Source organism: Lichenostomus cassidix, unplaced genomic scaffold (assembly GCF_008360975.1).
Source record: "Lichenostomus cassidix isolate B80296 unplaced genomic scaffold, HeHo_3.0 HiC_scaffold_40, whole genome shotgun sequence".
Classification (NCBI taxonomy): Eukaryota; Metazoa; Chordata; class Aves; order Passeriformes; family Meliphagidae; genus Lichenostomus; species Lichenostomus cassidix.
Genome location: NW_028147459.1, coordinates 475,067 through 500,251, shown reverse-complemented (window position 1 = coordinate 500,251; position 25,185 = coordinate 475,067). Strand labels below are relative to the sequence as shown.

General features: G+C 62.9%; 2 protein-coding genes across 10 annotated transcripts; both read right to left on the bottom strand.

The window, feature by feature from the left end:
• Positions 1–459: 459 nt before the first annotated feature.
• Positions 460–18,410, bottom strand: ATP2B3 (ATPase plasma membrane Ca2+ transporting 3). Of its 8 annotated transcripts, none has more exons than XM_085046302.1 (22): positions 18,344–18,410; positions 16,630–16,702; positions 15,970–16,126; positions 14,909–15,106; positions 13,767–14,024; positions 13,131–13,256; positions 12,924–13,052; positions 12,446–12,487; positions 12,196–12,363; positions 11,404–11,618; positions 10,290–10,532; positions 9,364–9,605; positions 8,475–8,709; positions 7,646–7,831; positions 6,681–6,768; positions 6,482–6,588; positions 5,362–5,553; positions 4,867–5,080; positions 3,960–4,171; positions 3,279–3,386; positions 2,254–2,412; positions 460–1,109 (listed from the first exon to the last, which is right to left on the bottom strand). In XM_085046302.1, exons 3-22 carry the CDS (start codon positions 16,118–16,120, stop codon positions 831–833), a joined length of 3,552 nt encoding a protein of 1,183 aa, XP_084902428.1. In that variant the 5' UTR covers positions 16,121–16,126; positions 16,630–16,702; positions 18,344–18,410; the 3' UTR covers positions 460–830. The 8 variants fall into 8 exon arrangements, with proteins under 8 accessions (XP_084902428.1, XP_084902429.1, XP_084902426.1 ...); XM_085046303.1 differs by having other exon boundaries at positions 16,630–16,739; positions 18,344–18,358; XM_085046300.1 differs by having other exon boundaries at positions 15,970–16,702; positions 18,344–18,401.
• A 1,783-nt stretch (positions 18,411–20,193) lies between these two features.
• LOC146422386 (red-sensitive opsin) lies at positions 20,194–25,185 on the bottom strand. 2 transcript variants are annotated; one of them, XM_085046497.1, is made up of 6 exons: positions 25,059–25,185; positions 23,948–24,244; positions 22,884–23,052; positions 22,288–22,453; positions 21,496–21,735; positions 20,194–20,347 (listed from the first exon to the last, which is right to left on the bottom strand). In XM_085046497.1, the coding sequence occupies exons 1-6, from the start codon at positions 25,168–25,170 to the stop codon at positions 20,234–20,236; spliced, it is 1,098 nt and encodes a 365-aa protein (XP_084902623.1). In that variant the 5' UTR covers positions 25,171–25,185; the 3' UTR covers positions 20,194–20,233. The 2 variants fall into 2 exon arrangements, with proteins under 2 accessions (XP_084902623.1, XP_084902622.1); XM_085046496.1 differs by lacking the exon at positions 25,059–25,185 and having other exon boundaries at positions 23,948–24,443.

The window sequence follows — 25,185 nt, the reverse complement described above, 5'->3', positions numbered from 1 at the left end:
TGAGACCCCCAAAAAACCCCAAAGACAGAGAGACCCCTCCCCAAAAAATCCCCTCCCCCAGTCCCATAGAGACCCCCAAGACCTCCCCCAAAAACCCCAAATAGAATTGGGACCCCCCCAAAAAATCCTAAAAACAGAGGGAATCTCCCAAAAAAAATCCCACAGTGAGATGGAACCCCAAAAAACCCACAGGAAATTGGGACTCCCCCAAAAAAATCCCAAAGACGGTGGGAGCACCCCAAAAAAAGCCCCAAATAGAATTGGGACTCCCCAAAAAACCCTAAAAACAGAGGGAATTTCCCAAAAAAACCCTAAAAACAGAGGGAATCCCCCCAAAAAATCCCACAGTGAGACAGAACCCCAGAAAAACCCCACAGAGAATTGGGACCCCCCCCAAAAACAATTCCCCGGACCCCTCCCCAAACCCCCCCCGCCCCCCAAAAAAGCACAGCGACCCCCCAGCCTCGGCCATGTTTAATTCCCACGGTGGGGGGAGGGGCGCACGGGGTGGGGGAGGGGCCCTGACCCCCTGCGCCCCTCCCCCAATAAATAATCACGTCATCGAACCCCAATAAATTAATCCAGCCGTTAAAACCAACCCCCAAAAAAACCCCCCAAAAACCCCCCAACCCCCCCGGCCGGCTGCGCCCCCTCCCCAAATAAACCATGGCTTGTGGGGGGGGAGGGGATTGGGGGGAAATTGGGGATTTTGGGTGGAATTTTGGGGGAATTTTGGGGTAATTTTGGGGGAATTTTGAGGGATTTTGGGGGGATTTTTGGGGGGATTTTGGGGGGATTTGGGGAGGGGGTTTCGGGGTGTCCCCCCCGCCTCAGAGGGAGGTCTCGAGGCTGTGCAGGCGGCCGGGGGGGGGGCGGGGCGGGGGGGGAGGGGCGCGGCGGTGGTTGTTGTTGCGGTTGGGGGAGGGGCGGATCGGGGGCGCCTCGCTCTCGGCGTCGGTGTCATCGATGAGCGGGATGTCCCTGGTGTCCCCAAAGATCAGCTCGGCGTGCGGGGGAACCCCGAAAGGGACCCCCAGGGGGGGCTCCGGGCGGGGCAGGGGGGGAGGAGCTCCCCCCAGGTTGCTGCGGAAGGCGCGGACCACCCGCATCTGGGGGGAGGGGAGGGGAGGGGGGGTGAGGGGAGACCCCGAAATGGGGAGGGGGAGAACCCCATCCCATAGGGGAGACCCCGAAATGGGGAGGGGAAACCTCATCCCATAGGGGAGACCCCAAAATAATCCCCCATTAGGAGACCACCCCAAAAAACCCCATTTCCTCCCCCATCAGGAGACCTCAAATTAATCCCTAATTAACTCCCCAATTAGCAGACCACCCCAAAAAAAAACCCCCAAACTCCCATTTCTTGCCCCAAATTAACCCCAGGAATTTGTGGGGAGGGGGAAACCCCCATCCCGTAAAGGAGACCCCAGATTAATGCCCAATTAGCCACCCCATTAGGAGACCACCCAAAAAAAACCCCATTTCCTCCCCCATCAGGAGACTCCAAATTAATCCCTAATTAACTCCCCAATTAGGAGACCCCAAATTAATCCCTAATTAATCCCCCATCAGGAGACCCCCGAATTAATCCCCCTATTAGAAGACACCCCCAAAAAAAAACCCCAAACTCCCATTTTCTGCCCCAAATTAACCCCAGGAATGTGGGGGGAGTGGGACACCCCCACCCCATAAAGGAGACCCCAAATTAACCCCTAATTAACTCCCCCATTAGGAGACCCCCCCCTCAAAATAAAAACCAAGAAGTGCCCCCCGAAATCCTCCCCAAAAGACACCCCCAAACCCCCGATTTCCCCCCAGGAATTCCCCAAATTTTAGGATTTCCCCATTTATAGGATTTCACCAATTTTTGGGATTTCCCCAAATTTTAGGAATTTCCCCAATTTTGGGGATTTTCCCCAAATTTTAGGATTTCCCCAATTTTTGGGATTTCCCCAAATATTGGGATTTTCCCAAACTTTAGCGTTTCCCCAATTTTTGGGATTTCCCCAAATTTTAGGATTTCCCCAAATTGTAGGATTTCCCCAGTATTTGGGATTTCCCTAATTTTTGGGATTTCCCCAAATTTTAGGATTTCCCCATTTATAGGATTTTCCCAATTTTTGGGATTTTCCCAAATTCTAGGATTTCCCCAAATTTTAGGATTTCCCCAATTTTTAGGATTTCCCCATTTTTTGGGCTAAAAGCAGGGAACTGGAGGGTTTGGGTTATTCTTTGGGGTCTTTGGGGTCCCACCTGGGTCTGGATGCGGCTCAAGCCCCGAACCCACAGCACTTTCCCGCGGCGCAGCTCAGCAGCGTCCAGCTCGTCCTGCTCATCGGGGTCTGAGCCCTCCGGCCACTGACCACCCGAGGGGCTGGGGCACTGCGGCCCCCCGGGGACACACACCAGCACCTGGGGACAGCGGGACAGCGGGGACAGTGGGGATGGTGGGGACAATGGGGACAGTGGGGACAATGGGGTTAGTGGGGTCATTGGGGTAAGTGGGGTCAATGGGGTCATTGGGGTCAGTGGGGTCAATGGGGTCAGTGGGGTCAATGGAGTCAGTGGGGTCAGTGGGGACACCCAAGGGACATGGGACAGGGAATAGGGTCATTGGATCAGTGGGGTCAAGAGTGGGGTCATTGGGGACAGGAAATGGGGTCAGTGCGGTCAATGGGGTCAATGGGGACACTGCTGTTAATAGGGTCACTGCTATTAATGGGGTCAGTGGGACAATGGGGACACTGCAGACCCCAGGATCTGGGGACAGTGGGGACAATAGGGACAGTGGGGTCATCAGGGTCACCCATGGGACATGGGAAACAGGGAATGGGGTCACTGGTGTTAATGGGGTCAGTGGGGACAATGGGGACACTGTGGTTCCATTGGGGTCAATAGGGACAATGGGGACACCTCAGGACCTGGGGTAAGGGGACAATGGGGGGACAGGGGAATGGGGTCACTGGTGTTAATGGGTTCATAATGGGGTCAGTGGGACAATGGGGACACTGCAGACCCCAGGACCTGGGGACAGTGGGGACAATGGGGTCAACATGGGTTCCCCTGGGCGAGGATCCCCAGGCTGGTCAGTGTCCCCAGGGTGCTCAGGTGTCCCATGGGTGGGTCAGGGTGTCCCCATGGCGGGTCAGAGTGTCCCCAGGATGCTCAGGTGTCCCCAGGGTGTCCCCAGGGCGCTCAGGTGTCCCCAGGGCGGTCAGGCTGTCCCCAGGGTGTCCCCAGGGCGCTCAGGTGTCCCCAGGGCGGTCAGGTGTCCCTACCTGTCCCCAGACCAGCTCCCCCACGCCCACAAAGAGGCACCAAAGCCACTGCTCGGCGCTGAGGGGAGAACAGCTGAAAGGTTTCCCCCCGAACTGCACGATCACCACCTGGGGGGACACGGGGACATGGGGGTCACAGGGGTCACAGGGGTCATAGACACCCCCAAAGCCCCCTCAGCTCCCCGCAATGTCCCCAAGTGTCCCCGTGTCCCACCTGGATGGCGAATGTCCCCAGGACGATGGCACAGAAGATGGGGTTGGTGAAGATGTCCCCACATGTCCCCATGGATCCCTCCCACCCCAAACCCCTCCACTCTGAGGTGTCAGGGCATTGTCCCCCCATGTCCCCAAGTGTCCCCAGGATGGAGAATTGTCCCCTGGATGGCGAATGTCCCCAGGACAATGGCACAGAAGATGGGGTTGGCACAGACGCCATTGAAGATGTCCCCATGGATCTCTCCCACCCCAAACTCTTCACTCCAAGGTGTCCCAACACATGTCCCCACTGTGTCCCCAAGTGTCCCACCTGGATGGAGAATGTCCCCATGATGATGGCACAGAAGATGGGGTTGGTGAAGATGTCCCCACATGTCCCCATGGATCACTCCCACCCCAAACCCCTCCACTCTGAGGTGTCAGGACATTGTCCCCACTGTGTCCCCGAGTGTCCCCGTGTCCCACCTGGATGGCGAATGTCCCCAGGACGATGGCACAGAAGATGGGGTTGGCGCAGACGCCCTCGAAGACGTTCCTCTCGCCGTGCAGCTTGCGCGCGTTGAGCTCGTTGAAGAGCTGCATCAGCACGAAGGTGTTGAAGATGATGGTGAAGTGCTCCGAGGGCGGGGCGTGCAGGGGGGCGGAGCGACCGCTGTCGATGTCAAACAGCACCTCCCCTGGGGACATGGGGACATGGGGACATGGGGACAGTCATGGGGACATGGGACACTCATGGCGACATGGGGACAGTCATGGGGACACTCATGGGGACAGTGCTGCTCCAAGAGCAATGCGTGCAGCAGAACTGAGAGACCGCTGTTGATGTCAAACAGCACCTCCCCTGGGGACATGGGGACAGTCATGGGGACATGGGGACAGTCATGGGGACATGGGGGACACTCATGGGGACACTCGTGGGGACATGGGGACAGTCATGGGGACATGGGGACAGTCATGGGGACACTCGTGGGGACATGGGGACAGGAACATGGGACACTCGTGGGGACACGGGACCTCTACCCCCAACATCTCCCATGGATTCCCATGACCTGTAGGACCCTTCCCATGATGTCCCCATGTCCCCTCTGTCCCCATGGGTTCCCATGATGTCCCCATGCATTCCCACCATCCATAGGACCATTCCCATGATGTCCCCATGTCCCTGTCCCATCACTGACCGGCGAAGAGCAGGGTGAAGATGACCAGCAGCTGGTGGGCAGTGTGGCCCAGGATGTCCCACCACGTCCCACCACGTCCCCATGTGTCCCCATGGATTCCCACCACCCCTAACACGTTTCCCACAATGTCCCACCATGTCCCCATGGATTCCCACCATCCCCAGGACCATTCCCACGCCGTCCCCGTGACTGACCAGCGAAGAGCAGGGTGAAGATGACCAGCAGCTGGTAGGCGGCGTGGCCCAGGATGTTGCGCAGCATGGTGCTGGACACCAGCGGGTGGTCGCGGCCGTAGGGACGGCGCAGCAGCAGAGCTTCCGTCGGCGGCTCTGTGGCCAAAGCCAGCGAGGCCAAGGTGTCCATGATGAGATTGACCCACAGCATCTGCACTGCCTTCAGCGGGGAGTCCTGGACAGGTGGGACAGGTGGGACAGGTGAGCTCAGGTAGGGACGGGTGAGCTCAGGTGGGGACAGGACAAAGTGTCCATGATGAGGTTCACCCACAGCATCTGCACCACCTTCATCAGGGAGTCCTGGACAGGTGGGACAGGTGAGATCAGGTGGGACAGGTGAGATCAGGTGGGACAGGTGAGCTCAGGTGGGACAGGTGACCTGCATGATGCAGGCACTGGTGAAGGCCACAATGACATCCCCCTGTCCCCATGTCCCACCTGGCCAGGTGAGCTCACCTGTGTGATGCAGGCCCCGGTGAAGGCCACGATGACGGCCACCACGTTGACGGTCAGCTGGAACTGCAGGAACTTGGCGATGCTGTCGTAGACATTGCGACCCCACATGACAGCCTTGACGATGCTCGAGAAGTTGTCGTCCGTCAGGATGATGTCCGAGGCCTCCTTGGCCACGTCCGTGCCGGCAATGCCCTTGGGGACACGGATGGGTGACCCCCAGGTGACCATGGGTGACCCCCGGGTGACCACGGGTATGGGGAACCTCATGGGAGATCCCTAAGGTGACCCCAGTTGACCCCAGGATGATGTCAGAAGCCTCCTTGGCCATGTCTGTGCCAGCGATGCCCTTGGGGACATGCACAGGTGACCCCCAGGTGACCTCCATGTGACCCCCGGGTGACCACGGGTGACCCCAGGTGACCACAGGTATGGGGAACCTCATGGGAGATCCCTAAGGTGACCCCAAGTGAGCCCAGGTGACCACGGGTGACCACAGGTGACCATAGGTGACCCCCAGGTGACCTCAAAGTGACCACAGGGCCAGGGAACCCTGTGGCAGGTCCCCAGAGTGACCCCCAGGTGACCACGGGTGACCCCAGGTGACCCCCGGGTGACCACGGGTGACCCCAGGTGACCACAGGCATGGGAAACCTCATGGGAGATCCCTAAGGTGACCCCAAGTGATGCCATGTGACCACGGGTGACCTCAAAGTGACCACAGGGCCAGGGAACCCTGTGGCAGATCCCCAGAGTGACCCCCAGGTGACCCCAGGACCAGGCAGGGCTCCCCATTTTTGGTAAGGGGGGTCTGGGGGCTCAGGAATCCAAATTTGGGGAGGGGTTTTAAGGGTCCCAATTAGGGGAGGGGTCCCAACTAGGGGAGGGGTCCCGGGGGGGTCTCAATTAGGGGAGGGGTCTCAATTAGGGGAGGGGTCCGGGGGGTCCCAATTAGGGGAGGGGTCCCAATTAGGGGAGGGGTCTCAATTCGAGGAGGGGTCTCAATTAGGGGAGGGTTTTTAAGGGTCCCAATTAGGGGAGGGGTCTCAATTAGGGGAGGGGTCCCGATTAGGGGAGGGGTCTCAATTAGGGGCGGGGTCCCAATTAGGGGAGGGGGCGTTACCATGGCGAATCCCACGTCCGCCTTTTTGAGGGCGGGGCCGTCGTTGGTGCCATCGCCGGTGACAGCCACCACCTGCCGCTGGTCCCCGATGGTGCTGTCGATGATCCCTGGGGACAGCGGGGCAGGGGGCTGGGGACCCTCCGGCGGAGCCCCCCCCGGGACCCCCCGAGCCCCCCGCGCCCCCTCCCCAAATTCCCACCTTTGACCAAGGTGTGTTTGTCGGTGGGCGATGACCGCGCCAGGACCCGCAGCTTGGGCCACACCTTGTCCAGCCGCTCCTGCTCCACCTGGGGGGTTTGGGGGGGTGAGACCCCCGGGGACACCCCTGGGGACACCCCGAGACCCCCAGTGTCCCCCAGTGTCCCCCACGGAGCCCTCAGTGTCACCTGAACCCCCCAGTGTCACCTGAACCCCCCCAGGGTCACCTGAACCACCCCAGGACATTTCCCCACACCTTGTCCAGCTGCTCCTGCTCCACCTGGGGGGTTTGGGGGGTGAGACCCTCGGGGACACCCCTAGGGACACCCCGAGACCCCCTGGGGACACCCCCAGACCCCCAGGGACACCCCCAGGGTCATCTGAGCCCGCCAGTCCCTCCCAGTCGCTCCCAGTCGCTCCCAATCCCTCCCACTCCCACCTCGCTGCGGTCGTTGCCGATGCGGCAATTGAAATTCTCCCCCTCCAGTCCCTCCCAGTGTCCCTCAATGTCCCCCAGTGTCCCCATTCCCATTCCCAGTGTCCCCCGATGTCCCCCAATCCCCTTCCCAGTCTCTCCCAGTGCTCCCAGTCCCTCCCAATCCCTCCCAGTCCCACCTCGCCGCGGTCGTTCCGGATGCGGCAATTGAATTCCTCCCCCTCCAGTCCCTCCCAGTGTCCCCCAGTGCCCACCGATGTCCCCATTCCCATTCCCAGTGTCCCCCACTCCCCCTCCCAGTCCCTCCCAGTCTCTCCCAGTCCCTCCCAGTCCTTCCCAGTCGCTCCCAGTGCTCCCAATCTCCCTCCCAGTCGCTCCCAGCGCACCTCGCCGCGGTCGTTGCGGATGCGGGAATTGAATTCCTTCCCGTCCAGTCCCTCCCAGTGTCCCCCAATGTCCCCATTCCCATTCTCACTGCCCCCCAGTGTCCCCCACTCCCCCTCCCAGTGCTCCCAGTGCTCCCAGCGCACCTCGCCGCGGTCGTTGCGGATGCGGCGGTTGAAGTCCTTCCCCTCGAGGCACAGCCAGTCCCCTCCGCCCCCCGCGGGGAGGATGCCACACTTGGCGGCGATGGCGCGCGCCGTGTCCAGGTTGTCGCCTGTCACCATCCGCACCGTGATCCCCGCGCGCTGGCACTTCCGGATGGCCTCGGGCACCTGCCACACGCGCCTGTCCCGCGGTGTCCCCCGGGTCCTTTCCCGATGTCCCCGCGGTGCTCCCCTCCCGCCCCCGCGGTCACTCGGCTGTCCCCGATGTCCCTCCAGTGTCCCCGTTTTGTCCCCCATGTCCCTTTCAGTGTCCCCATCCTGCCCCCGATGTCCCCCGTGTGTCACCATCCTGTCCCCGCAGTGTCCCACTGCCGCTGCCTTGTCCCCCCGTCCCTCCATGTCCCCCCTTGTCCCCTTTTCCCCTCACGTCCCCCCTGTCGCCTCTTGTCCCCATGTCCCCTTTGTCCCTCTCCGTGTCCACCACGTCCCCCTTTTCCCCCATGTCCCCCATGTCCCGTTGTCCCCCATGTCCTGTTATCCCTCCCCCATGTCCCCTGTCCCCCCATATCGCGTTGTCCCCCATGTCCCCCATTTCTCCCATATCTCCCATGTCCCACTGTCCCCTGTCGCTGTCCCCTGTCGCTGTTCCACTGTCCCCTGTCGCTGTTCCACTGTCCCCTGTCGCTGTCCCCTGTCGCCGTTTCCGCCGTCCCCTGTCCCTGTCGCTGTCCCCTGTCGCTGTCCCCCTGTCCCTGTCGCTGTCCCCTGTCGCTGTCCCCCTGTCCCTGTCGCTGTCCCCCTGTCCCCTCACCTCGGGCCGCACGGGGTCCTCGATGCCCACGATGGCGATGCAGCTCAGCTCGCCCACCACGGCAGCCTCGTCGTCCCAGGGGGGCTCCGGGCGCGGCGGGAAGTCGCGGAAGGCGATGGCGATGGTGCGCAGCCCCCCCGCCGCCATGGGCTCCACCACCCGCCGCACCAGCTCCTCCCGCTCGGCCGCGCCCAGCGCCCGGGGGGCTCCCGAGGGGTCCAGGATGGAGCTGCACCTGGGGGACACGGAAATGTGGGGAGGGGGCTAGGGGGGTCAGGGGAAGGGAGTCTGGGGTCCCGTTGGGGTCCAGGATGGAGCTGCACCTGGGGGACACGGAAATGTGGGGAGGGGGCTAGGGGAGAGGGGGTTTGGGGGCTCCCGAGGGGTCCAGGATGGAGCTGCACCTGGGGGGACAGCGAAATGTGGGGAGGGGGCTTGGGGGGGAAGGGGAAGGGGGTTTGGGGGTCCAGGATGGAGTTGCACCTGGGGGGGGACAGGGAAATGTGGGGAGGGGGCTTGGGGGGTTTTGGGGCTCAGGAGTGTCTTGGAAACCATTTTTAACCCCCCAGGTGTATTCTGGGCTCCTTTCAGACCCCGCAGGTGTCCCCAGGTGTGTCCCCAGGTGTATTTTGATGTCCCCAGGTGTGTCCCCAGGTGTATTTGGGTGTCCCCAGGTGTGTCACACCCCCCCCAGGTGTGTCCCCAGGTGTATTTGGGTGTCCCCAGGTGTATTTAGGTGTCCCCAGGTGTCCCCAGGTGTATTTGGGTGTCCCCAGGTGTATCCCCAGGTGTCCCCAGGTGTGTCCCCAGGTGTATTTGGGTGTCCCCAGGTGTCCCCAGGTGTATTTAGGTGTCCCCAGGTGTGCCCAGGTGTGTCCCCGCCGCTCACCTGCGCAGCACCATCTCGGACGCCCCCTTGCAGAGCAGCCGGTATCCCCCCCCGGGCCGGCGGATCACGGTGCTCATGGACTTGCGCTCCGAGTTGAAGGTGAACACCTTGACCAGGTGCTCCTCGGGCACCTGAGCTCGCTGCTCCTCGGGGTCGCGGCCCAGCCCCAGCGCCAGCCCCAGCAGGGCACACTCCGTCTTGTTGCCCACGTGGCGAGGGAGACCCCCGGGGGCTTCGGGGGGCTTGGGGGAGAGGGTGGGAATGGGGTTGGGGGCAGAAAAATGGGGTGGGGGCAGGTAAAGGGGTTGGGGGGCGGGTAAGGGTAGGGGGCAGGTAAAGGGGTAGGGGCAGGTAAAGGGGTTGGGGGGCAGGGAGGGGGGCAGGTAAAGGGGGGCAGGGTAGGTGAAGGGGATGGAAATGGAGTGAGGGATGAGGGGAAGGTGGGGCAGGTAAATGGGGTGGGGCAGGTAAAGGGGGCAGATATGGGGTCAGGGGGCAGATATGGGGTCAGGGGGCAGATATGGGGTCAGGGGCAATTATGGGGTCAGGGGGCAGATATGGGGTAAGGGGGCAATTATGGGGTCAGGGACACACAAGGAGAGACACAGAGACCTCTGTCAGTGTCACACAAGGTCCCAAGAGACCCCAAACCACCCAGATGCCTCAAATCCCCCCTAAATCCACCCCAAATGCCCCCCAAATCCCCTCAAATCCACCCCAAACCCCCTCCCAGTGCTCCCAGTGCTCCCAGTATCCCTCACCAGTATCTTGCTGGTGTAGGCACTGTTGATGGCAATGGCCTGGGCTGGTGACACCCCCAAAAAAACCTTAAAAACCACCCCAAATCACCCAAAATCACCCCAAATCACCCAAAATCACCCCAAAACCACCTCCCAGTTCATCCCAGTGCTCCCAGTGCCCCTCACCAGTATCTTGCTGGTGTAGGCGCTGTTGATGGCGATGGCCTGGGCCAGCAGGTCGAGCGTTGGTGGCGCCAGGGCGGCGGGGACAGGGGGGTGACAGAAGTGTGACCCCCCGACGTAGGCCTGCACCACGGTCATGCGGTTGGTGGTCAGTGTCCCCGTCTTGTCCGAGCAGATGGCCGTGGCGTTGCCCATCGTCTCGCAGGCGTCCAGGTGCCGCACCAGGTTGTTGTCCTTCATCATTTTCTGGGGGGAAACGGAGGGAATTTGGGAAAAATGGGGGAAAAAGGGGGAAAAACGGGGAAAAAATGGGGAAAAATGGGGGAAAAAGGGGAAAAACGGGGGAAAAAGGGGAAATAAGGGGAAAAAATTAGGGGAAATGGGAAGGGAGTGTTGTTGGGTTGGTTTCTGGGGGAAAGGGGGAAAATGGGAGGAGGTTGTTGTCCTTCATAATTTTCGGGGAAAGCATGGGAATTTGGGAAAAATGGGGAAACGGGAAAAAGGGAAAAATAGGGAAAACAGGGGGAATGGGAGTGGGGTGTGGCAGTGGATTGATTTCTGGGGAAAAAGGGAAAATGGGAGCAGGTTGTTGTCCATCATGGTTTTCTGGGGGGGAAAAATGGGAATTTGGGAAAAAGGGGGAAAAAGGGGAAAAATGGGGGAAAAAAGGGGAAAAAGGGGAAAAATGGGGGGAGAAAAGGGGGAATAAAGGGGAAAAATGGGGGAAACGGGGGAAAAAAAGGGGGAAATGGGAGCGGGGTGTGGCAGTGCATTGATTTCTGGGGGAGGAAATGACCAAATGGACAGATGGACAAACGGGCATGGAGGTACAGATAGATATGAACAGATGGACAAACAGACAGGTGGGCATGGAGGGACAGACAGACAGACAGATGGACACGGAGGAACAGATGGACAAACAAACAGACAAATGGGCATGGAGGGACAGACGGACAGAAGGACAGATAGACAGAAGGACAGATGGCCAAATGGACAAATGGACAGATGGACATAGAAGGACAGATGGACAAACGGCCAAACAGACAAGCGGCCAGCTGGACACACAGACAGACAGACAAACAGCCAGATGACCGCCAAGGTCTCCCGTCTGCCCCACCTTGACGGAGTAGGCCAGCGAGATGGTGACGGCCAGCGGCAGCCCCTCGGGGACAGCCACCACCAGCACGGTGACACCGATGATGAAGAACTTGACCCAGTACTGGACGTAGACCGGGGCGCACTCGGCCAGCCAGGGCCGGCCCTGCACCACGAAGGTCTCGATGACGAAGTAGAGCACGAGGATGATGACGGTCACTGCTGACATGGCCAGCCCTGGGGGGACAGCGCCGTCAGGATGTGGCCGGGAGGTGTTGTCACCTCGTTTGGGGACAGCCAGCCGTGCGGTGGGTTGGGTCAGTTGGGTGTGGAGCGCTGAGTGGTCCTGCTTGGGGACACCTTGGGGACGTGTCCCTGTGCTGTCCGGGGTGTCCTCACCCCTCAGGACATGTCCCCAGGGTCCCCATGTCCCTGTCACCCCATCTGGGGACCTCCAGACCCCCAGCTGCGTGGTCAGTTGGGTCAATTTGGCCTGGAGCACCGATTTGTCCTCCTTGGGGACACCTTGGGGACATTCCCCTGCCCCACCCACGGTGTCCCCACCCTCAGCACTCCTCGGCCACCCCTCAGGACACATCCCCAATGTCCCCAACCCTTTGTCCCCTCATTTGGAGACCCCAAGCCCCCAGTCTGTGTGGTCACTTGGGTCAGTCTGGCCTGAAGCACCCATTTGTCCTCCTCGGGGACACCTTGGGGACACGTCCCCGTGGCATCCTGGGTGTCCCCACCCCTCAGGCCATGTCCCCAGTGTCCCCAACCCCCTGTCCCCTGGTTCAAGGACCCCAAACCCCACCTGCCTTCCCGATCTGCACGGCCAGCTGGGTCAGCTTGGCCTGGAGCACCGACTTCTCCTTCTTGGGGCCACCTCGGCCTCGTGTCCCCTGCCCGTCCCCGCTGTCCCCTCCCTCGGCGCTCTTCAGCGGCTGCATCTCCATGGCCACCGCGCCGTCCTGCTTCTTGCCTGGGGACACGCGGGGACATCGTGGGGACGCCAGGGGACGCGGCGGGGGGGTTGGGGTGTCACCGCCCCGACTCCAAAGCACCTTTGGGCTGTGGGGTCTCCACGGCGCCGTCCTGGGCTTTCCCTGCGGGACAGAGGGGAGGTGGCGATGTCCCCAGTGGGACCTGGGGGGACGGGGTGACACCCGGGGGGACAGAGGGGTCTGGAGCCATTGGGGACACAGGGGGACTTGGGGACAGAGAGGGACAGAACCCACGGGGACAAGGGATGGCTGTGGGGACAGAGGGAGACAGAGCCCATGGGGACAAGGGACACCCAGGAAGCCACCCAGCGCCAGCTCCCACGAGGACAGGAGGTGACAGACCCCACAGGGCCACCAGCCACCCATGGGGCCACCCAGGGTTGGGTCCCTTGGGGACACAGGACACCCACAGGGCCACCCGGGGCCAGAAAGTGACAGACCCCACAGGGCCACCAGCCACCCCCAGTGCCACCCGGGGCCATGTCCCACAAGGTGACAGACCCCAGGGGATCCAGGCCACCCCAAGGCCATGTCCCACCTTTCCTGTCCTTCTTGTCACCCTCCTCGTCCCCCGTGGCGCCCAGCAGGGTGAAGATGATGCCACTCTGCGAGTTCACCCCCACGGCTGTCACCACCATCCTGCCCGAGCCCTCCATCACGTGGGTCCCTGTCGGGGACACCGCGGGTCACGGCGAGGTCCCCATGTGTCCCCACGGCGTCCCCGGTGTCCCCAAACGTCCCTCACCCGAGAGCAGCAGCGGGTCCTTGTCCAGGGACTTGCGGACGTGGTCACTCTCGCCGGTCAGGGCGCTCTCGTCGATCTTGAGGTCATTGCCCTGGATCAGGACACCGTCGGCCGGCAGGAGGTCACCTGGGGGGGACAGGGCCACCGCGGGGTCACCGGGGAGCTTGGGGGGTGGCCTGGGGTGGCCTGGTGTCCCTTGGTGTGTCCCCAAACCAGACACTGGGGCTGTGTCACCGTGGTGTCACCAGGACTTTGTGGTGTGTCCTCGTGTGACCACGGACACTGTGATGTCCTCAGTTGTGTCCTGGAGACCCCTGGTGTCCCCTGATGTGACCATGGGTGCAGGGACAGGAGAGGACACAGCGATGGGGACACAGCAATGCCATCAGAATGGAGATGGGGACACAGGGACAGGGATGCAGCAATGCCATCAGGCTGGGGACATGGCGATGAGGACACAGGGATGCCATCAGGATGGGTATGGTGACGCAAGGATGGGGACATGAGGATGAGGACACAGTGATGGGGACACAGTGATGGGGACACAACGATGCCATCAGGATGACAGGAGATGACAACACAAGCACGAGGACACACCCCACCACCACTGTCCCCCCGTGTCACCTCGTCACTCACCATACTTGACCTGAACGACGTCCCCCACCACCAGGTCGGCCACGGGCACCTGGGCCAGGTGTCCCCCGCGCAGGACGGCCACGCGCTGCTCGCGCTCCAGGCGGCTCTGCAGCCCGCGGAACTGGCGCTCCTTGCTCCAGTCGTTGGACGCTGTCACCAGCACCACGCAGGCCACCGACAGCAGGATGGCCGCGCCCTCGATCCAGCCCGCCTCCGCCTCGCCCTCGTCCTCCGCGCCGCCCGACGCCTGGCCGCAGGCTGGGGACACGGGGGGACATCGGTGACATGGGCGACACACGTGGGGACATGGGGACGAGGTTTTGGGGACATGGGGACACCAAGAGCAGGATGGCCACACCCTCGTCCTCTGTGCCACCCGACACCTGGCTGCACACTGGGGACACGGGGGGACATGGGTGTCACGTGGGGACAGAGGGGGACACGGGGGTCACATGTAGGGACGTGGGGACACAGGGATGGGGATTTGGGGACATGGGGACACCAAGAGCAGGATGGCCGTGCTCTTGATCCAGCCAGCCATCACCTTCCTCACACCCCCCAACACCTCCCCACACTCTGTGGACATGTGGGGACACAGGTGTCACGTGTGGGGACATGGGTGACACACGTGGGGACACAGGGATGGGGATCTGGGGACGTGGGGACACTGACAGCAGGACGGCCACACCCTCGTCCTCCATGCTGCCCAATGCCTGGCCGCATGCTGGGGACACGGGGGGACATTGGTGACATGGGCGACACGTGGGGATATGGGAATGAAGATCGGGGGACATGGGGACATGCTGGGACATGGGCGACACATGTGGGGACATTTGGGGACATGTGGGGACATGGGTGACACACGTGGGGACATGGGTAGGGGGTGCAGGGGCCATGGGGATGGGGATTTGGGGACAGGGGGACACAGCCAGGGGGACAGGGGACATGGGGACACAGGGATAGGGCTGGGGGTGGCACCAGGACAGGGACAGGGTGAGGACACAGGGCTGGGGACAGGGATGGCGTTGGGATGGGGACACAGGAATGGGACACAAGAATGGGACACAGGAATGGGACACAGGGCTGGGGGTGGCACCAGGACAGGGACAGGGGACACATGGCCGTGGTGCCACCACTGTCACCTTCATCGGCGGCGCCGGGCGGGGCGTAGAAGGACAGCCCGAGGGACACCAGCGCGGCCACCTCGAGGATGACGAGGGTGACATCCTGCAGCGCCTCCCACACCAGCGCCGCGAAGCTCTTGGGGCGCCGCGGGGGAATCCAGTTCTTGCCAAACGTCCGGCGGCGCCGCTCCAGCTCCGGGGGACCTTCCGACAGCCCTGGGGACACCCGTGTCACCCACAGGGCCACCGCGGCCATTCTGGGGACACCCCTGTCACCTCCACGGCCATTCTGGGGACACCCCTGTCACCCACAGGGCCATTCTGGGGACACCCCTGTCACCTCCAGAGACACCCTGGGGACCTTCCGACAGCCCTGGGGACACCCCTGTCACCTCCGTGGCCACTCTGGGGACACTCGAGGACCCCCAGACCCTCTGACAGCCCTGGGGACACTCCCTGGGGACGTCCCTGGGTCACCTCCCGAAGGTCCTGTGGTGTCACTCCAGCTCTAGGGACCTTCTGACAGCGCTGGGGACACTGGTGTCACTCACTGCGGCCACCCTGGGACAGCCCTGTCACCACCAGACCTCTCCTGGGGACACCCCTGTCACCCCCACAGCCCTCCCTTGGGGACACGTGGGTCACCCCCAGCCCCACACACACACTGGGAGGTGTTTTGTGGTCTTTTCTCTGGGGTCCGGTGGTTTTGGGGTATTTTTGGGGTTGCTCTGTGGGGTCCCGGTGTTTTCGGGGGTGTTTAGGGTTGGTTCTGAGGGTATTTTGGGGTGTTTGGGGGTGTTTCGGGGCGGTTTGGGGTGGCTCAGTGGGGTCCCAGAGGTTCTGGGCTATTTTGGGGTGATTTTGGGGGTACTTTTGGGGTGTTTTGAGGCGTTTTGGGTGTTTAGGGGTGGCTCTGTGGGGTCCCGGTGGTTTTGGGGGTGGTTCTGGGGGTATTCGGGGGTATTTTGGGGTGTTTCAGGGAGGTTCGGGGTGGCTCAGTGGGTCCCGGTGTTTCTGGGGGTTTTTAGGGGTATTTCGGGGTGATTTTGGGGGTATTTCGGGGGCGGTTCGTGTCTCACCGTCGGTGGGCGAGGTGCGCAGGCGGCGGCACAGCCCCGGCACTCCCCCGAAGTCGCTCTGCAGCCTCAGCAGAGCCTCTGCGCCGCGCAGCTCCATCAGCGCCCGCAGCTCCGGCAGCCCCAGCCCGAAACCCCCCCCGGCGTCCCCCATGGCGGCCTGGGGACAGGCGACACCGTGGGGACGGCCGTGGGGACATGGGGACAGCCGTGGGATCGTGGGACAGCCGGGGGGGACAGGGATGGGGACATGGGGACAGCCGTAGGGACAGCATGGGGACAGGGGAAAGCTGGAGGGGCATGGGACAGCCATGGGGATATGGGGACAGGGCTCGGGACAGCCTTGGGGACAATCTTGGGGACAGGAGTCAGCCGTGGGGACATGGGGACAGTCATGGGCTCTTGGGGACAAGAATTGGGGCACTTCTGGGGACAGTGATGGGGAAAGCAGTGGGGATCTGGGGACAGAGCTGCGGGCTTGGGGACAGTGCTGGGGACAGCGATACGAACATGGGACAGGGCTGGGGACACCACAGGGGGCTTGGGGACAGAGCTGGGGACTTGGGAACAGCGCCGGGGACAAGGGACAGCGCCGGGGACAAGGGACAGCGCTGGGGACAAGGGACAGCGCCGGGGACAAGGGACAGCGCCACCGCCCCTCACCTGTCAGCGCTGGCGGGGCCTGGGGGGGGTCTCGCCGGGGGGGGCCCGGCCACCCCCCCTGCCCGGGCCACACCTGGGGACAGCGGCGACACCTGAGGGGACAGCAGGGCCTGCCCCGCCCCCCGGGGCTCCCAGTGACACCAGTGACACCAGTGACCCGCGGTCACCCCCAGTCCCACCAGTCCCACCAGTTCCCCCATTCCCATCTCGCTCCGCCCAAGCCCCGCCCCTCCTGCCCATCCCCTGGCTCAGCCAATCAGCGCCGCGGTGGGCGTGGCCAGCGCGGAAGCCCCGCCCCCGGCCCTGCGGCGGCGCGCGCGGACTGCGCCAAACAGGGGGCGTGGCCTCGGGGGCGGGGGCGGGGAAAGCAATCCATATATGGGCAAAGCCACGCCCACCGCGCGGGGGCAATTGCCCCGCTGGGTTTCAAACCACGCCCACCTCATAGCAAACCACGCCCCCAGCGCGGCACACCTGGGCACACGTGGGCTCCCAGTGAACCCCAGTGACTCCCAGTAACCTCCAGTTAGCCCCAGTAAGGCCCAGTAACTCACAGCTCCCCCAGTGACCCCCAGTGCTCCCTGTAACTCCCAGTGCTCCCAGTAAGCCCCAGTTCCCTCAGCCATTCACAGCTCCTCCAGTGACCCCCAGAAACTCCCAGTGCTCCCAGTAACTCCCAGTAACTCCCAGTAACTCCCAGTGCTCCCAGTAAGCCCCAGGGCATCCCAGTTCCTGCGCACACCTGCGCACACACCTGCACACGCGTGTGCCCACACACACCCTGACACACTGTCCCTGACACACCTGGACATCCCCGAAACACCTGGACACAGCTGGTCACAGCTGTCCCCAACACCTGGTCACAACTGTCCCCAATACCTGGTCAGCCCTGTTCCTGACACACCTGGTCACACCTGCGCCCAACACCTGGACACAGCTGTCCCCTACACACCTGGACATCTCTGAAACATCTGGACACGCGTGTCCCTGTCACAGCTGGTCATCCCTGTCCCTGTCACACCTGGACATCCCCAAAACACCTGGACATGCAGGTCCCTGACACCTGGTCACACCTGTCCGTGACACACCTGGACACGCATGTCCCTGTCACACCTGGTCACATCTGTCCCTGACAACTGGACACCTCCGACACACCTGGTCACACCTGTCCGCGACACACCTGGACACCTGCACACACCTGTCCCTGACACACCTGGACACACACGTGTGCCTCCAGCACACCTGGTCACCCCTGTCACACCTGGTCACACCTGGTCACTCCTGTCGCCACCACCCCTGGTCACTCCTGTCCCTGTCACACCTGGACATCTCCGACACACCTGGACACACCTGGACACACCTGGACACCCCTGTCCCCACCGCCCTCTGTCACTCGTGTCCCTGTCCCAGCTGGTCACACCTGGTCACCCGTGTCCCTGTCACACCTGGACATGTCCGACACCCCCTGTCCCCCTGTCCCGCCCCCCTTCCCCCCGGCGGTCACACCTGCCCAGGTGCTCCTCTCCCCTCCCCCTCCCCATCCCCCCAACCTCCCAAAAACCTCCCCAAATCCCCCCCGCTCCCCCTCCCCCCGCATCCTCCCCCTCCCGCAGCCCCGCGCGCTGCCCCCCCCGCCCCTCCCCCGCTCCCGCCGAGCCCCCCCGAGCCCAACCCCCCCCCGCAGCCCCCCGCGCCCCCCCGCGCCCCCCGGTACCGGTCCCGGCCCATCGGGCTCGGCGCTGCGGCGCTGCCGGAGGCGCTGCGGGCCGGGGGGCGGGGCTGGGAGGGGGCGGGGCTTGCAGGGGGCGTGGTCAGGGTGGGGGTGGGGAGAGGCGGGAGGACACGCCCACGGGGTGGGAACCCCCCCCGGACCCCCCCGTGATGGGGAACACCGGGGTTTGTCACCTCCCCTGTGTCACCTCCCGTGTGTCATCTCTGTGTCACCCCCCCGTGTCACCTCCCCGTGTCCCCCTGCATGTCCCCCCTCTGTCACCTCCCCGTGTCCCCTTCCCTGTGTCCCCCCGTGTCACCTCCCCGTGTCCCCTTCCCTGTGTCCCCCCGTGTCACCTCCCCAGTGTGTCACCCCCCTGTGTCCCCCCATTGTTCCCCCGTGCCACCCCCGTGTCCCCCCATGTCCCCCTCTGTCACCTCCCCGTGTCACCTCCCCGTGTCCCCCTGCATGTCCCCCCTCTGTCACCTCCCCGTGTCCTCCCATTGTCCCTCCGTGCCACCCCCGTGTCCCCCCCGTGTCCCCTCGCCCGTGTCACTCCATGTCCCCCCATGTCCCCTCCATTCTGTCACCCCCATGTCCCTGCTTTGTGTCCCTCCATGTCCCCTTCCTCATGTCCTCCCCGTGTCACCTCGGTGTCCCCAGTCCCTGGAAGGCCAGGCCACCCACTGCAGGGGGACACAAGGGACACAGGGGACAGGGAGGACACGGGGGCACCGTGGACATGAGGGACACGAGGGACCCAGGGGACACGGGGGCAGGGGGACACGGGGACAGGGGAACAGGGGACACAAGGGATGGTGGCATGGGGACCTGGGGACATGGGACAAGAGGGACAGCCGGCATGGGGACATGGGGACATGGGGACAGTGTCACCTCAGACAGGGCAAACACCCTTGTTCCAGTCCCTGTCCCTTTCCTGTCCCTGTCCTATCTCTGTCCCATCGCCGTCCCTGTCCCCATCCCATCCCTGTCCCTGATCCCATCTTTGTCCTGTTCTTGTCCCCATCCCCGTCCCATCCCTGTCCCCAACCTTGTCCCATCCCATCCATGTCTCTGTCCCTGTCCCCATCTCCATCTCCATCCCATCCCTGTCCCATTTCCATCCCTGTCCCCAACCCTGTCCCCAACCCTGTCCCCATCCCTGTCCCTGTCCCCATCCCTGTCCCCCCCTCCACGTGCCTATCCCCCTGGCCCCGCCCCTTTCCCTCCCCTTCCCCGCCAATCACAGCGGTGCGCGCGCCCCTCCCGCCCTTTTCCGCCAATCAGAGCTCTCCGGGGGCGTGTCCACAGGCGATGACGTCACCCCATTCGGACAGAGCCCTTCGTCCCACCCCCTGCTGCTGATTGGTTGTTGAGCAGAGAAGATTGACAGCCTATTGACCAATAGCAGAGCGGCGCGCTGCCGGGGGTGCTTCCCATTGGCTGAGAGCCTTCGGGGGCGGGGCCAGCTCCCGGGGGACACTGGGGACCCCCAGAGCCACTGGGACTTTGGGGACACCCCTGGGTGATGTCACCTCCCCAGAGCCATTGGGACATCGCAGAGCCCCCCAGGGAGGGGACAGTGACAGCTCCCAGCACCCCGGGGACATTGGGGACCCCAGGGAGGGGACATTGGGGACACCCAGAGAGGGGACATTGAGGACACGGGACACTCCCGGAGCCACTGGGGACCTCCAGGGGCTTGGGAACCCCCGAGGGAGGTGACACTGGGGACCCCCAGAGCCACTGGGACAATGGGGACACCCTGAGAATAGGGACACTGAGCACCCCCAGCGCCCTGGGGACACTGGGGACAGCGGCGGGAGGTGACAGGCAGGCGCAGGCGTGTCCGGGAGGTACAAAGCTTTATTGGGGAGGGGGCGGCGGGGGTCACTACGCGGGTGACACGGAGGAGTTGGACACGGAGGACACCTCGGTGCGCGAGGTGGACACCTCGGAGCCATCGTCCACCTTCTTGCCGAAGAGCTGCAGGATGCAGTTCCGGAACTGCGGGGACACCGCGACACCGACAGGGACAGGGACAGGGACAGGGACACCGCGACACCGACGGGACAGGGGGACAGGGACAGGGACACCGCGACACCGACGGGACAGGGAGACAGGGACAGGGACAGGGACACCGCGACACCGACGGGACAGGGACAGGGACAGGGGGACAGGGACAGGGACAGGGGACAGGAGGGACACGGGGGGACAGGGACAGGGGTCAAGGGGGGACATGGGACACCGGGGACAAAGGACAGGGGACAGGGGGACATGGGGAGACGTGGAGGGGACATGGAGGGACACAGTGGGGACACGGGGGGGACATGGGATACACAGTGGTCACACAGGGAACATGGGGACACGGGGACAGACGGGGGACACAGAGAGGATAGGGGACATGGGGGACAGGGGGGCAGGGGGTCAGTCGGGGGGACACAGCGGGCAGGGGACACCCAGGGGACACACAGGGGACACACAGGGGACAAGAAACAGGGGACACCAGGTCAGTCAGGGGTAAAAGTGGCCCCAGCACAGCCCCATGTCCCCATGTCCCCGTGTCCCCTAGCTCTATCCCGCCTGTGTCCTGGCTGTCCCCAGGTGTCCCCAGGTGTGCTCAGGTGTATCGCAGACACCCCAGGGTCACCTGTCTGTGCAGGCAGACAGAGCTGATGGGGTTTAGATGGTGGCTCTGTCCCTTTCTCCCATCCCATATCCCCATACCCCAATGCCATAGCTGTATCCTGACTGTCCCCCGACTGTCCCCCGCTGTCCCCAGGTGTCCCCAGCATGTCCCCACCTGCCGGTTCATGCAGACAGCTGATGGGGTTGTAGATGGTGGTTCTGTCCCTTTCTCCTATCCCATATCCCCAATACCCTGCCTCTATCCTGACTCCATCCCGGCTTTATCCTGGCTCTATCCCGGCTGTCCCCCGCTGTCCCCAGCTGTCCCCAGCTGTCCCCACCTGTCTGTCCGTGCAGACAGAGCTGATGGGGCTGTAGATGGTGACCCCTATCCCCCATCCCAGCCCCATAACCCCATATCCCAATGCCCTGGCTGTATCCCGGCTTTATCCCGCCTTTATCCCGGCTTTATCCTGGCTCTATCCCGGCTGTCCCCAGCTGTCCCCAGGTGTCCCCGCTGTCCCCACCTGCCGGTTCATGAAGACGTAGATGATGGGGTTGTAGATGGTGGCGCTCTTGGCGAAGAAGGCGGGCAGCGCGGCGGTGAGCGGGTGGAAGGCGTAGCCGGGGTTGGCGGCGGCGAAGCAGGCGAAGAAGGTGTACGGACCCCAGCAGAAGATGTACGCCAGGATCATCACCACCACCATGCGCGACACTTCCTTCTCCGCCTTCTGCGTGGACTCGGACTCCTTCTGCTGGGCTGCCACCTGGGGGGGCGGGAGATGGGGTTAGGGGGGTCCTGGGGAGAAATCGGGTTTTGGGGTCGGTTGAAGGGTTAATGGGGGTATAAGGGGTGACTCCTTCTGCTGGGCTGTCACCTGGGGGGCAGAAGTGGGGTTTGGGGGGTTTGAAGGGGGTTTCGGGGTGTCCTGGAGGGGTATGATGGGTTTGGGGGTCCTGGGGGTAGGGAAAATGGGGTTAAAGGGGGTTAAAGGGGGTTTGGGGAGGTTTAAAGGGTTTAAAGCATTATAACGGAGTATAAGGGGTGACTGAGGGGGGAGAGAAATGGGGGTTTGGGGGTCCTGGGTGGGTTTGGGGGTGTCCTGAGGGGGTTAAAGGGGGTCTGAGGTGTGTATAAATTCCCCGGGTTTTTGGGGTTTTGCTTTTTTCCCCGTTTTTTTTGGTTTCAGATTTTTTTTCCCCAGGGTTTTTCGAAGTCGGGCTTTTTTCCCGGGTTTTTTCGGTGTCCGAATTTTTCCCCCGGGGGGTTTTTCGTGGCCGGGATGTTTCCGGGGCGGGGGTCGCGGGGGTCTCCTCACCGCGCGGATGGCCATCCAGACTTGCAGGTAGCAGAAGATGATGACGGAGAGGGGGAAGAAGCAGCAGGTGACCATCAGCACCACCATGTAGGACTGGACTCCCGGGTCGGTGCTGCCGCTGAACACGTCGGGACCACACGAGGTCTTCAGCCCGTGCGGCCAGTACCTGGCAGGGGACATCGGGGGTCAGAGGGGACAAAAGGGACACCCCGAAAATGGTCCGGAAGGGTTCAGGTCCGGGGGACACCGGGGGATCTCGGGGTGTCACCCCCGGAGCCGCCTTGGGGACTTCCTGGGGACTCCCGGGTCACCCTCGCGGGGTTATCATGTGGGGAGGGGGTGACACCGGCAGGTCGGAGGTGACAAAAGGGACACTCTAAACCTCCAGGGAAGGCGCCAGGTCCGGGAGGACCCCTGGGGACCTCGGGGTGTCACCTCCACACCCCTCCCGGCTGATCCTCCAACAGCCCTGGGGATCCCCTGCCAGCCCTGGGGACACGCGTGTCACCCGCAAACCCCTCCCCACACCTCGGGGACACTCGCGTCACCTCTGTGCCACCCCCAGCCCCCTCCCCGCGCCCCCAGCCCCTCCCCACCGGCTCCAGCCGAAGATGGGGGGCGCGGTCCAGGCGCAGGACCAGATCCACGAGAAGAGCACTCCGGCTATGGCCAGCTTGCCGTCGAACTTGATGTTGCCGAAGGGTTTGCACACCACGAACCAGCGCTCCCACGAGATGATGGCCAGCGACCACAGCGCCGTGATGCCTGCCGGGGGGCCGGCCGTTAGGGGGCTGCCCCAGAGCCCCCAGACCCACAGGGACCCGAACGGCACCGCCCCATAGCGCTCGGACCCATAGAACCCCATGGAGCAGGGCTGGCCCCATAACAGCCGGTCCCTGCTGTAGGGAGGATCGCAGGGCTGTGGTGCCTGGGGAGGGGCTGCCCCATAGCCCCCAGACCCACAGGGCACTGCCCCATAGCCCCCAGACCCACAGAACCCCTAGGCTGCCCCCCAGCTCTGCCCCACATCCTTCAGCACTCCTGAGTCGATCCACATCCCTGCCCCACATCCCTGCCCCACATCCCTGCCCCATATCCATGACCTATATCCATCACCCACATCCCTGTCCTACAGACCCCAAACTGACCACAGGCACTGACCATGCACCCCACACCTCACACCCCATACCTCTATCCCTGCACTGACCACAGGCACTGACCCTATACCCCATATCCCCACACTGACCACACATACTGACCCTGTACCCCACACCCCATATCCCTTGAACCTAAACTGACCACAAGCACTGACCCTGTACCCCACATCACAGCCCAACCCCACACCCTATATCCCCACACTGACCACAAGCGCTGACCCTGTACCCCAACCCCACACTAACCTCACACCCCATATCCCTGCCCCACACTGACCACAGGCACTGACCATGTACTGTAATCCCACCCCAACCCCACACCCCGTATCCCAACACTGACCACAAGCACTGACCCTGTACCCCAACCCCATATCCCCACCCCATACTGACCACACACACTGACCATGGACCCCAACCCCACACCCCATATCCCCACCCCACACTGCCCACACACACTGACCCTGTACCCCAACCCCACTCCCCATATCCCTTGACCCCACACTGACCACAAGCACTGACGGTGTAGCCCTCGATGATGCACATGGGGTGGCCGAGGATGAAGTAGCCGAAGATCTGGTTGACCACGCTGATGGTGCTGGCGATGACCGTCTCGCCCAGGTCGGCCACGGCCAGGTTGACCAGGATCCAGTTCAGGGGGTGCCGCAGCTTCTTGAACTTGGCCGTGGCCACCAGCACCAGCCCGTTGGTGAACACCGAGGCCACCACCACGAAGATCATCCACAGCGACGTCAGGTTGTACACCCAGCGCGGGGCGATGTGGTAGTTGGGGCCCTCGAAGGGACCTGGGGGACATGGTGGGGTCACGCCGTGTCCCCTCGTGTCCTTCGTGTCCTTCTGTCCTCCCCGTGTGGTGTTGCCGACGGTGGGCATTGGGTTTTGACCCCAAAATGACCCCAAAATGACCCTAAAGCTCCTCCAAAATGCTGCCTGCGTGTCCCTGCATGTCCATCTGTGTCCCTGCATGTCCATCTGTGTCCCCTCATGTCCATCTGTGTCCCTTTATGTCCCCTCATGTCCCTTCATGTCCCCTCATGTCCATCTGTGTCCCCTCATGTCCATCTGTGTCCCCTCATGTCCCCCTGTCCATCTCAAGGGTGTTGCCAATGGCGGAGGTTGAATTTTGACCCCAAAACTCCCCCAAAAGTCCCTCAAAATGTTTCCTTTGTGCCTCTCCGTGTCCCTTCATGTCCCTCTGTGTCCCCTCATGTCCCTCAGTGTCCCCCTGATGTCCCTCAGTGTCCCCTCTGTCCCCCAATGTCTCCACTGCGCACATCGTTAACATCGATATCGCTTGACATAGGTCGACCATCGACCCCAAAACTCCCCAAAACTCCCCCAAAATCCTCCCCTTGTGTCCTCTCATGTGCCCTCACATCCCCATGTGTCCCCTCATGTCCCCTCATGTCCTTCCGTGTCCCCTCACGTCTGTCAGTGTCCCCAACATCTCCACCGCTCACATCGCTAACACCAATATCGCTCAGCGCAGGTCAATCATTGACCCCAAAACTCCCCAAAACTCCCCAAAACTCTCCTAAATCCCCTCCCGCCATGTCCCCCCGTGTCCCCCGCTGTCGCCGCTGTCCCCCGGCCGCTCACCGCGCGTGTTGTTGCTGTTGGTGTAGGTGAAGATGCTGTCGCGCGTGGTGTCATCGTCGTCGTGCCGCCGGCGCGCAGCGAACACCGCCCCGTCCCAAACGTTTGTCGCCATGGTCCCCAGGTGCCA

Excerpts from the sequence above, each read along its gene's own strand:
- ATP2B3 (XM_085046300.1), bottom strand. The coding sequence starts at position 16,279 with ATGGCTGTCCCATGCCCCTCCAGCTTTCCCCTGTCCCCATGCTGTCCC. Across the intron at positions 9,606-10,289 it reads CCTACACCAGCAAGATACTG|CCCCCCGAAGCCCCCGGGGG; the intron begins GTGAGGGGCACT and ends CTCTCCCCCAAG. Across the intron at positions 1,110-2,253 it reads TGAGCCGCATCCAGACCCAG|ATGCGGGTGGTCCGCGCCTT; the intron begins GTGGGACCCCAA and ends CCCTCCCCCCAG.
- LOC146422386 (XM_085046496.1), bottom strand. The coding sequence starts at position 24,431 with ATGGACATGCAGGGACACAGATGGACATGCAGGGACACGCAGGCAGCA. Across the intron at positions 23,053-23,947 it reads CTACACCGTCAGTGCTTGTG|GCATCACGGCGCTGTGGTCG; the intron begins GTCAGTGTGGGG and ends GCCCCCCGGCAG. Across the intron at positions 20,348-21,495 it reads ACGTCTTCATGAACCGGCAG|TTCCGGAACTGCATCCTGCA; the intron begins GTGGGGACAGCG and ends GTGTCCCCGCAG.